The sequence below is a fragment of the Danio rerio genome, chromosome 20, assembly GCF_052040795.2.
Source record: "Danio rerio strain M-AB ecotype USA chromosome 20, GRCz13ab, whole genome shotgun sequence".
NCBI classification, from domain to species: Eukaryota; Metazoa; Chordata; class Actinopteri; order Cypriniformes; family Danionidae; genus Danio; species Danio rerio.
In genome coordinates this window covers 7,581,918-7,594,894 of record NC_141040.1, presented here as the reverse complement: position 1 = coordinate 7,594,894, position 12,977 = coordinate 7,581,918, and the positions used below count along the sequence as shown (strand labels likewise).

The following is a 12,977-nucleotide window of genomic DNA, read 5'->3' as shown; positions in this document are numbered from 1 at the left end:
AAGAATGTAAGCCGTATAATTTAGATCATGCCTCCTAGATCATGAGCTGTAGGATTATGTACGGAACAGAATGAGACCAGACATGACACTTTTAGAAGTACATAAACATAATTCAGGCATTCTTAGTTTGTCTAGTGTTTTGAAAAGGGCATATACAGGTATATATAAATAAAAAGAAGAAAGTCATGGAGAAAATAAAAGTTTAAAAACACATAACATTTACTTAGAGTTGGATTGTGAGATTTCTGGGTCAGTTTCAAAGGTGTATGTGTGTGTATGTTTGTGTGTCAAGATGGGGGGGGGTTCTCTTTGGAATGTCTTTGTGTAGGCAGAGGTAAGGCGAAGAGGGTTTTCCCCCCTGTTTTCTTTCACTGCCGAGCAGAAAGAAAGCTCGAATTGAGAGAGAGTGAGAGCTGAAACAGTCTGCTAAATGTGCAGTAAATATAAAGGTGAAACCCAGGGATTCTCACTGCAGACTCCCTGGCACCAGGTTATCATAACTGTCCTGTAGACTGAACCCAGATAAACAAATGAGGTGACAAATGGAATTTTACCTCCGGACAGTACGTTACACAGAAGTACTAAAATAGCTAACCATACTGTACCACATTTTGCTGTGTACAAATAATTATCAATATTAGCAGGGGAATGACAACACAGGATTATTTAACATTTAAAAAAATTGTTACATCAATTTTTCCCCAAAAAACAATAGTGATGCTTTCCTAAACAAGCGCCACAACAACACTGATTACATTATAATGGTATTCATTGCAATCCCCCATTTACTCATTCATTCATTTTCTAGGGCAATGGCCTATTTAAAACCATGTTATTAACGTGGTTGCTTTTACACATTATGAAACTCTGCTGGTAATCTCTCACCTGTGAGTGTGGATGTTGGGTCAGGCAGAGCCACCACCATGTTGGGTGTAGTGAGACGGTGCATCACTGGTAGAGACTCTGGGTTAATGACCTGTTTGACTGAATGATAGCGGAGCTGCTGAAGAACCTCAGCAGAGCTGGAGTTTGGCCTCAGGTTCAGAAGAACTGCTGCTACACCTGAAATCACACACAGAGCAGATGACAACATTGACACACTGAGGCTACCCAACAAGCATTTTTTGTCTTTAAAAGAAGTCTAAACATAGATCTCTTCAGCAAGATTAAATTATGACTGTTGGTGATAATCTAATATACGTCTAACAACAGTCCAAAACTAGTAGTTATCAAATACACAAGAATAAATCAATTTGAATTCTGTCTCATTTGTCTACTTGATGGCTAGTCTAGTTATTACTATTTATAGTTAAGCTATTGTTAGATGTTGTTAGATTTTGCTGTATTTGGCTTAACCGTTCTTGGGTGGCTCGCCAATGTATTAGATTACTCTAATACATAAAATAAGTAAACTGACCAAAGTTCTTACAGAAAGAAGACTTTATTGAAGACAATGGTGCAGTTCCTTATCAGTGATGTTAACCCGTCAGTCTAAGGCCCCGTTTACACTAGTGCGTTTTAGTTTGAAAACGCACAAGTTTTGCTACGGTTACGTCCACACTACGCCGGAGTTCTCGAGCGCCGAAAACTGAGCTTTTTGAAAACGCTGGAGAGGCCGTTTTCATTCTAAAACGCTGCTGCTCCATCTCCGTGTGGATGGGGAAAGACGGAGACATCTGAAAACGGAGGCTGGGCTGCAGACATTCGCCTCTCTGATTGGGGCTTTTCCTCAATATTAAGTAGCCCACACACAGTTCAGTCTCGCATCCTCTCCTTGTAAGTTCAGACTTCGCAAGTTTGATCAAGGCTGCATCTCTTCTTCTCAGTTTGATATGGAAAACATACCGAGGACACGGGTAAATCTTCAAAGGGAACAGTGTACTGTATAACTTCATTTACATCACCTTGGTTACGTTGTTTCACTTTCTCAACAATAAAATGTAAACATGATTTAAGGAACTGCCTATTTTCTTTTTAATATTAGCAACTTAACAGACAGCAGAAATGTTGAGGCGCCGTGCTGCATATATGAGCGTCATCTTCACTGTATGCATATTTATAACAAAACGGAGCCGATAACAACTGCCTCCTTTCAATTTCAGTGAAAATACAAAACGCACCCTCTCTTTTGCTGAATATCAGTTTTAATAATCGATAATTATAAAAGTATAACATACAATAAGTTTATACATTGTAGGAAATAAAGGCAAGCGATCAGTCAATGTAGCCTACCTGGATTAATCATTAACTTATCTTTGCGCTTAACCAAAACATGTTACCCGTGAACAAGTAACTTAATAGATTCCAATGACCAAAGTCAGGGAATTGGCCTATGTCGTTAGATAAAGACAACAACATGAATGAAATATCACGTTCAGCAAATATAGTGAGATTAGATCCAGCGGGAGATGCTTGATGAGCAGTCCGACAAGCAGAGCTCTCATCTGGGTAGAAATGCTGGAGCGCTTGCTCGAGAGTGTCTGTGTGGTCACGTGATGTGCGTTTTCAGCGTTTTGGTGTGGACGGAGAGCTGTTCAGAAACGCTGGGTAAAACGCGAGTGTGGACACGGATCGTTTTCATTCTACAACGCCGTTTTAAAACTAAAACGCACTAGTGTAAACGGGGCCTAAGTAACTTAACCCAAAGTGCTGTCTGTGAGACAGTACTTTATACTAGCATCAAACAAACCATCTGTTAACGAGACTCAGCAGGACCCTCTTATCAGATGTTTCTGCTGTTGTTTTGCTAATACCCATTGAGATTGTAAAAGGGTCATTTAGTTCACACAGTCAAGTTGAGGCACAGGTCACCCCATCATATCACATCAGAGTTTAATCAATGTAAATGCAACTGAACTAAAATGCACATAATCTTTCAATGTCTATTGGATTTTTAGTGACAGCCCAAGTTTAGCCTTGTTTAGATGTCTATTGGACGTCTTCTAAACACAAAATTGCTCGATTTGTTAGTTTTGCACTTAGATTTTAATCATCAAAATTGAAGACTTTTGAAAATACTGCAGACCCTGTTTTAATTTAAAACCCAGTAGTTGTGTTTTAGGGAACTATCATACACCCGGTGCAAATCGGCACAAGGTGCAACGCAATTGTTGATTGTTAGTTTCAGCTTGAATGTGATGTTCGGTTGCTAAACTACTATGAATATTCATTCCAAATGTTTAGCTTTAATCAAATTTTGATGCTTTCCATAACTACTGCCATTATAATGTGTGTTTGATCTATTAATTGTACATACATATTTTCAGCTGTAAAATTATAGCGACTTTATCATTTCTGTCATGTGTGCTTGCTCATGTAGTGTTAAAACACTGTTAAAACGAAAACACACAAGTGTAAACAGCCTAATGCTGAGTTCAGACTGCATGATTTTAGCCCCGATTTTGACTCGCCGATAGGTTTTGAGAAATCGCGGACAAATACCTGAAATCAGAGGCAAATCGGTGCTTGTGCACGTGAGTGACAATCGCACAGTATGAACTATTAAAGAGGTGATCTGAGAGAATCACGATGAGTCACAGATGCCAGTGAGATATCTGGAGCTGTCGGCGATTCAAATAGCATGAAATAAGTTTTGACTGAAAATAACATTGGCAATTACCTACAGCCAATGAGAGCCAATAATATCCAGCTGCAGTCCCGCAGAACCACACACGTTTCAGGCACACACAATCTAGCACAGTGGTTCCCAAAGTGGGGGTCGGGACCCCCTGAGGGGTCATGGGACAATGAAAGGGGGTCGCCTGTTGATTTCCAAAAATCTATTTATTTTTAGAAAAAATAGTAATTTATAGTTACTATATACTACTTTATATAGTTAATATAGTAGCTAATAGATACTAGTTCTATTCAATTGCGATCGCTGGGGTAATTACATTATATTAAAAACAGAGTAATAGCTTCAGATACAGCAGTTTGATATTATAACATCAGGTTAAGCTTTTTGGGCCATTTACAGCCCTAACATACATAAAAATAATCTATGAAGAATAAACTTTGGTCTATTGGTGTGTGCGCGCCATTGCATGCAAAGTTTCTGTATTTCTAACCACCTCAGAGGATATTGGGGGTCGCGAGCCACTGGCATTGTTATATTAGGGGTCGCAGGCTGAAAAGTTTGGGAACCCCTGATCTAGCACACAAAATCTAGGCAAACCATATATAACTCCTTAGAGGCATTACTGCCACCTACTGCATTCCACAAATATGGCGATTGAGACTGTCCGTGCTATGATTGGCATTCATTAGACTGTCAACAGGTTATGGTTTTCCATTTTAGTCATTATTTCTTTATTATATCGTAACGATCATTTTAATATCTCTGCAGTTTTTGAACTTATTCATTCATTCATTTTCTTTATAGCTTAGTCCCTTTACTAGTCTGGGGTCGCCAAAGCAGAATCAAACGCCAACTTATCCAGCACGTTTTTTTTTACGCAGCGGATGCCCTTTTAGCCACGACCCATCACTGGGGAACCCATACACACTCATTCACACACATACATACACTATAGACAATTTAGCCTACCCAATTCACCTGTACCACATGAAACCGGAGCACCTGGAGGAAACCCATGCAAACGCAGGGAGAACATGCAAACTCAACAACTGACTCAAGCTGAGGCTCAAACCAGCGACCTTCTTGCTGTGAGGCGACAGCACTACCTACTGCGCCACTGTGTTGCAGTTTCTGAACTCAAATCATGTAAATAAAAATAATTGGTTAAACACATGACTTTGTTCACGTATCCACATACACAAATAAAATATTTACAAATCGAAGTAAATATTATATATATTTTATATTATATATATATATAAACAATTATATAATTGTTTATGTATATATAAACAGTTAATTAGTTTGTATTGCTAAATTTGTTGCAACTATAATTACCAATAATTATAATTACTATAATTACCTCAAATTACCAGTACTTTATGGTTTAAAAATAATATATTACTTACTAAAAATACTATAATATTTAATGTAGGAAAAAGTTATTAGGAAATTAAGCAAATAAATACCATTAAGTCACTCGAGTAAAATATAATGTTAAACATTTATTAAATGTAAAAAGATTTTTATTACATAAAAGGTGTATTATTGCCTATAAATATTTACTCGCTATTATTTCCTTCATTATAATGAATCTATTATATTAAAACTGTCCAATTTAGATCGCTCAGCAAGGCCATCAAACAAGTATCTGCTATATTGACTCTGTCTGATAAACAGTAATCATCTATGATGAATGATAGAAAACTGATCAGTCTATTATATTAAATGGCAATCAGAAACCACGCTTTTCGTGGTTTTTCAGAAACCAAGCCAATTGCCCGCCTGGATCATATTTGTGAAACAGTAAACACCTTTGTTTATTGTGTAAAATATTGTGTACAATAAAGTCTTGTTTCTCGTTATGTATTAGTAACAAAAGATATACTACGTGTTTTTGGCTGTGAGACATAGTTTGGACGAAGTTGTTGGCGATTCTTCCTATTGTGAAAACCTATTGTGATCCTAATGTGAAAGTCCCTGTCGCCAAACCATTTAACAGTGTAAACAAAGCAGCGACAAAATGCTAGACCACATAGTCATGCAGTGTGAAAACATTTGTGACACGATTACTTTGAAAATCTTGCAGTCTGAACTCAGCATAAGACTAATTTATCTGATTCTGCTAATAATATGTAGCATATCGTAATAGACTTAGCATGTATGTGTGCTAACCAGCAACGTGCGCGGCTGCCTGCGATGTCCCACTCTTGGTGGTGAAGCAGGTGGGGCAGTCACTGGATGCGCCAATGATGTCATCACCTGGTGCGAACACATCCACACAGCGGCCCACGTTAGTTCCCGTCGTCCCACGGTTCAGTGGCTGGTCGGCAAAATTAACAGCACCTACTGTGATCACCTGCAGCACAGGAGGGAATGACATTAAAAGCAAACATCATGCTTTTGTGATGCACTGATCTTGATTTTTCATGGCTGATTCCAATGGCTCATTTGCAAATTGTCCCATTCCAACGCAATCTCACAGCAATTCGTAACTTTTAGATTTAATGGCTAATTCGTATGAATTTGTACGATCTAATTCATACAATTTAGTAGGATTTGTTCATCACCCAATGACGGTTGGGGTTAGGGGTGGGGTTGGGTGCAGTGTCTCCTTTTTAAAATCGTACATTTTCGTAGGACAAAACTTGTACGATTAGCCACTAAACTGACAAAATCTAAAATACTTACGTTTCCTCGTGAGATCAGGCTGCCCATTCTGATACTGATTTATTAATAAATTTTATACAACAGTTCTGTCTGGTTCTTGAATCTGACTGGCTGATAGCCGTGTGATATTCTGCCAGTGCTGGTCCAGCCCCTTCACCCTCATATATTACTCCACCCACATACAGCAAAAGCAGAGGACACTGCAGTTTGGCAAATATTGCTGCTGTTCGGCAACATAATGTATTTTTGAGGCTTCTTAAGGTGAGAATGTAGTTGTTTAGATTGCAGTTTATTTATAAGGATAGTGACTATTTTAAAATATTTATAATTTCTGAGAGACGGAATATAATTATAATTTTTTGAGGAAAGACGGTTGACAGGAGCGTCGCTAGACCCCATTTACTGGGGCACGTGCCCCAGTAAAAATTGCCAGTGCCCCAGTAAATGCTTTGAGATACGATTTACTTTTATATGCAAGTGTGTTAATTAAGAGTGGTAATCCCAGAATAAAGATGATATTCTCAATGTGCAACCGAACCAACGCTGATGAAAGCAATGAAGTTTAATCATAAACAAAACTGAGCATGTGCAAAAAAAAAGCCATACCTGACACTGCTCTGCTCCCGATGTAAGTCCCGGTTGTGAACATGCACGCCGAAAAAAACGCTGCTCACGCGCCGCTTATGCATTTTGAAACCGCACGCAGCACGCAGTGAGTTTTGCTAGTCGACAAGACTAAAGTTTAAACTTTAGATGGTGATCTTATTTAGACTAATAGATAGATTTTTTAATTTGAAGCAAAAAAAAAAAGGATGATGAGTCGGGGAGGTAAATCTTAATAAAGCTAATTTTCTGCCATGAGTCAGGTCTAAAACAACACACAACTGATAAATATATATATATATATATATATATATATATATATATATATATATATATATATATATATATATATATATATATATATATATATATATACATACATACATATAAGAAAGACCCACCCCCCTTCTGACAAAGTCCAGAATTTGACCCCTATATGGGCATATATGGGCCTATATTTTGACAGTATGCTATCATAAATTATAAAAAAAAATAATAATAATAATTTAATTTAAAAAAAACAATAGAAAAAGGCTTTATGAAAGAAAAACCAATAACAGAAGCCTTTTATTATTTAAATTGACAAACTCTGACTGAGGGAATGAGCTGGCCAGTTTGTTATTTGCCTACAGGCAACAGTTTTTAATTTAAAACATTTTTTTGTTGTTGTTGTTTTCATTTTTATGATGATGATCGATCAAATAATTATTTAATTTAATTTTTTTTTTTTTTTTTAGGGGGAGCTGAGAACCAGTGGAGCTTTATGTCTAGCAATGCCTCTGCGGTTGACGATTTTCATCCACAAGTAGGCGAAAGAGATCGCAATATTAATGCTAAGAGAAAAACTGCTTATTTTAAACTACAGCTGATCAAATCATTATTAAACAGGTAAATGACTTTTTAAATTGATCTCTCTTTTGTATGTTGTAGTGGTGTATTTATATCATGGTAATATTGTGATCTCTTGAGACTCTCTTTGTTTAATTTTCTTTTTTATACACACTTTTATGCTGTTGCACTTCGATTATACTGTCGAACTGTCTTATGCCTAAGGCTTCGTGCTAACATACAGCGCCAATAAGTGCCAATATACAGCCACATTGCACTGCTACTCGTGTGATATTGCTCATTTACATTTCCTTAATATTAAATTAAATATAGTTAAATTAGATTGTAAATTTCCAATATATTAATTAAACACTTTAGTTTTCTGAAAGTATGCTCCACTGTAAAAACATGACAAAAAGTCATAACAACAAATGTTTTTAGGTAACTTAAACTAATTTAATGGGTTAATCAGGTTTCAACTACATATTTTTAGTTATACAAAGTTTAACTTAATGTTTTAGTCAGTTTGACTGATGTGAGTTGAGATGACTAGAAAAGTTTTAATCAACTAAAATATTTTAGGCAGCAAGATTTTTTACAGTGTAGAGAACACAAAAACATCTGCATGAAAGAAAAACAGCGGACAAGCTGAATAAAATCCTTATTCACGCCAGGGGGTGCCCTTACAGAACAGCAGGAATAACTGTGTCCATATAGCTACTAATGAAAACAGAGCAGCTGTGCTAGTGTTTAACATTTATGCATTACACAGAGTTCATCTAAACAAAAAATACCAAACTTCTCTGAAGTGAGTTCCCCTCATACTGTATACACCAGGACTATTCAATTGGCGGTCCGTGAACCGAACCCAGCCCCCGAGTCAATTTGTTCTGGCCCTCCAAATAGTGTGACCAAGACATCAAAAATAAATTTTGTTCAGTCGAAAAATGGCCGCTATAGTTATGAAGTGACATGCGTCTGTTTAATACAGCACAAGCTGCAGTTAAAGGCTGTGCGGAGCATGAGTCACCATAAGCGAATGCTGCGGGCAGCCAAAGACATTTGGATCTGTTTGTAGAAAGGGCCTTTTGTACTATGCATTGACATCGTCAATAGTGATGCAACGATTTCACTATCAACTGCGCTTTAATTCCTCACAGTTAATTAATCGTAAAGGCTTCTCTAGGCCGCATTTCTGTTGTACAGAACAAAAATAAACTGCTGCAATTAAATAAAGTTACAGTATGGCCAGTTGCCAACTGTGCGCTAGTTTAAAGTTCCATGCATTAACACCCAGGATAATACACACCCACACCTGATTAACTATAGCAGCGTTCCCATATCACGTCTTTTCCGCTTGCAAGTTATCTTCTCTAATGCAAGAATATATGCAATATGCGCGCACAAGCTGAGTAAAGTGTTTGTGGCTTTCCGGATACACGCAGTAGAAAACATCTTATGGTCAGAGTTGTTTGTGCCTTTCAGTGCAATGTAAACAAAAGATATGTTAGATTAATTATTATTAAAATGATTATTTATGTATGAACGCAGATGGCATTAACAGTTAAACTAAATAGCTGCTTTCCTAATATATTTCCTATATAGCTTGAATTTACATTACATTTACATTTAGACCTGATAATCATGACACCATGAGCATTCTACAGACTATATAATCGTACAACCAAAATCTATAATCGTTGCATCCCTAATTGTTTTGCAATTTAAAACATAACATATGAATGTGTCTGAATGTAGAAGAAGCCTACTTCAGCAATGCACTGCTTTTGTTGTGCTCTGAAACACAACATTTGAATATTTGCAGAAAAAAAAGTCTATTGTGCAATGAATTGATGTTATGTAGTATCAAAGTACAATATATTAAATCTTTAATGTAGAAAAAGCCAAAGTGGATGTCTTAAAGGTTCACAAAACCCTCAAGTACTTTTTTTAAAGATTTTAACAACTTTAATTGTGGGGAAAATTTGTGTAGATAATTTTGCGCTTTTGTCAGCTAATTTCATCTTCCGGGTTAAAAATTATTTTTGGGGCAGGATCAAAATCGGTGACTTGGCGCAAAACTGCAAGTGCAAAGATGACGCGTTAGTTTCTCATTATTATTCATAGCGGAGTTTTATTATCCTATGAGAAGAGCCAGCTTCTTAATTATTCATGACTGCACAGGCTTTTCGGAAGCAAGGCAGACCTCCTAATGCCAAGCTGTGAGATCCTACCTTGATGACTGGGTAATAATCCATGGGGTTTGTTGCATGTTTTTTCCTGCGATGCTGTCAGGGCCGATACAACACTGTTTGTGTGCAGCAAGCATTTTTGTCAGGAAAGCAGTATGAGAATTGGAAAATGGCGAACGTTGTCTTTTATCAGGAGTCTATTCACATTTAAACATATTGTTGTGCTGCTGTGTTTGCCTAAAGGCTGATTTATACTTCTGCGTCAAACACCGGCATATGCTACGGCGCTGACGCATAGCCCTTCGCCGTGGCCGTGGCCGTCACTGACGTGCACCTCTCAAAAAATGTAACTACACGTCGCAACAACGCGTAGCCCAAGCTCTGTGATTGGTCGGCTTGGTAGCGCTGACAAGTCGGGGCGGGACCGAGAGCCGCGCGAATGGCGCGAACCCAATGTAGCGATTGTTTACAAGTGTGGAGTCCCGTGAAGGAGCTCCGGATGGAAAGTTTTGTTTTGTGTTTACCTCATAGTTAAAGTTGCTGCACGTCCGTCGGTTGCTGCCACAAAATGAGCGAGTTTGAGCCACTTGTACATCCCGGAAGTTTCAGGAAAAGCAAAACAACAGTGAAGAAACTCGGCACAGAGGAACACTTACACCTCACTGCCAACTAGCATTTTCGGAGGTGTTAATGCAGACCAACAGAGACAGCGCGCAGAAGTATAAATGCACAGCCACGCGCGTTGCATGCACCGTGGGTTACGCCAGTCACTTGACGCAGAAGTATAAATCAGGCTTAAGTCCTCCAGATTACCTGCAGAGCTAATGGTTAAAATAGACAAGGGAAAAGACCTGCTGCACTGAGTCTGCATTCAGACCAGGGGATTAAGGGAGAAGTCCTCATTTAGTGTTTATATAAACACGATTATTTTTATAATGATTTAAATTGTGGTTATCTGTATATGGAAATTATGCATAACAAATGTAGCAGGGCATTAAATTACAGTTTATTTCTTTGCATTTTAACTTTGTAAACTCTAAAATCATGCGCCTCCTCATGGTTTGTGTCTCATTTTGTGAGCTAACTGACAACAGCTGTCCGCTTCCCTTCTTCTCCCCTGCTCTGCTGGCCACGCCCACTCCTGCCTCTGATCGCGGAGCTTCATGCCCATTATGATGCATCTTTTGAAAAAAATCTGAGGTAGACCTGAACCGAAAGTGGGGGGTTTCATTGCCCTTTAAAGAGCAAAAATTCAGCATGGGCTCTAATATGCAGTTGTGTTATCACTTGTATAGCAGGTCATCTCTCTGGCCCTTCGTTTGGGATGCTTTTCATAAACCGGCCCCCATGACAAACTAATTGAATAGCCCTAGTATATACTATCATAAAAACGCTTCTGCCCCCTGATTCAATATTTAAGATTTTCTTCTAGTATTTCAAGCATCAATAACAACGCTGTCTGTCAAAGGTGCCATTAATGTATAAACAACCAAATAATTCACAAAAATGTAAAAAAAAAAATCAACAGATGTTTCAAGTATGTTGACTGAAGCCTATTAAAATGATAGTTCACCTAAAAATGTAAATTCATGTCATCATTCACTCTCCCTGCCTTTGTTTCTTTTTTTCTGTTAAACACAAAATATGATATTTGAATAATTTTGAATACCAACTTTCATAGCATTTGGTTATAATAAATGGTTGCCAGTTTCAAACATTCTTCCAAATATCTTCTTTTGTGTTCAACGAAATGTAGTAGATGTATGAATATAGTAAATAATGAGTACAGATTTCTTTTTGGGTGAACTCTCTCTTTAAGCATACTAGTTTGCTTTACCTTTAGACAGAAATTTACACCTATTAAATTAACAAATATATCAAGCTCATTTTACAGGGATTGCCTAAACACAAGCTATAATAAAAATCCGCCATAACACAAGTCTGCAATATTTTAATCTAAACTTGAAAACATCACAGAATCGCAGAAGAATTAACTTAAAAGTCAGTATTTGTTAAAATTGTAAATTGCTTTATCTCTGAATTACACTGAAATACATATCATGCGCCCGAGCTGTATATCTGTTTTCCATCCCTGGCCTGTGAATGCTCTGTCCACACCAGGGCTATTCAATTAGTTTGTCATGGGGGCCGGTTCATGAAAAGCATCCCAAACGAAGGGCCGGAGAGATACGACTTATGAGTGATGACACAACTGCATATAAGAGCCCATATGCTGTATTTGTGCTCATAAAGACACCCATGTTGGCTTTTTCTACATTAAAATGTGAATATATTGTATTTTAAAACAACATAATATCACTGTATTGTCCAACTGACTTATTTTTTAATTTTACGTTTTACAAACATTCAAATGTTGTATTTTAGAGCACAACTAAAGCAGTGCATTGCTGAAGTATAGCTTCTTCTACATTCAGACACATTCATATGTTAAGTTAAGAACTGCATAATAATTAGGGATGCAACAATTATAGATTTTGGTTGTACAATTATATAGTCTGAAGAATAATTATGGTTTCACGGTTATCATGTCTAATGTAAATTGAAGCTTTATATTAGATAAGTGCCTATGTAGATCAACTGTTGTTGCCATCAGTGTTCATGCATACATAATCATTTTAATACTAGCTCGTCTAATATTAAAATATCTTTTGTTTACACTGCTCTGAAAGGCACTTACAACTCTCAACGTGAGATGTTTTCTACTGCGTGCGCCCGGAAAGACACAAGCGCGTTGCTCCGCTTGTGCGCACATATTGTCATACTTACATTAGCAATAATAAACTTGCAAGCAGAAAAGACGTGATATGGGAAACTGCCGCTGCTATAGTTAATCCTGTGTGCGTGCGTATTAGCCTCAGTGTACATAGCCTATTTGGTACTTTAAACTAGCGTACAGGTGACAACTTGTCATAACTTTTTAGTGCAACAGAAATGCGGCTTAGGGAAGCCTTTACGATTCATTAACTGTGACGAATTCAAGCGCAGTTAAAAGTGAAATCAGCTAATCATTGCAATCCCTAACGATTACAGTGCATTGTACAAAAGGCATTTTCTACAAAACATATCTAAATGTTTTCGGCTGTCCG

The 12,977-nt window shown here is 37.4% G+C and overlaps 1 protein-coding gene across 3 annotated transcripts in view; it reads right to left on the bottom strand.

Moving 5' to 3' along the window:
* The window catches only part of pcsk9 (proprotein convertase subtilisin/kexin type 9), a 37,303-nt gene that overhangs the window by 14,017 nt on the left and 10,309 nt on the right, over positions 1 to 12,977 (bottom strand). For all 3 annotated transcript variants that reach the window (XM_087297983.1, XM_087297981.1, XM_087297982.1), the window contains 2 exons: positions 5,753 to 5,936; positions 886 to 1,062 (listed from right to left, as the gene is read on the bottom strand). In XM_087297983.1, coding sequence (XP_087154109.1) covers positions 886 to 1,062; positions 5,753 to 5,936 — 361 coding nt within the window. The remainder of the gene's footprint in view (positions 1 to 885; positions 1,063 to 5,752; positions 5,937 to 12,977) is intronic.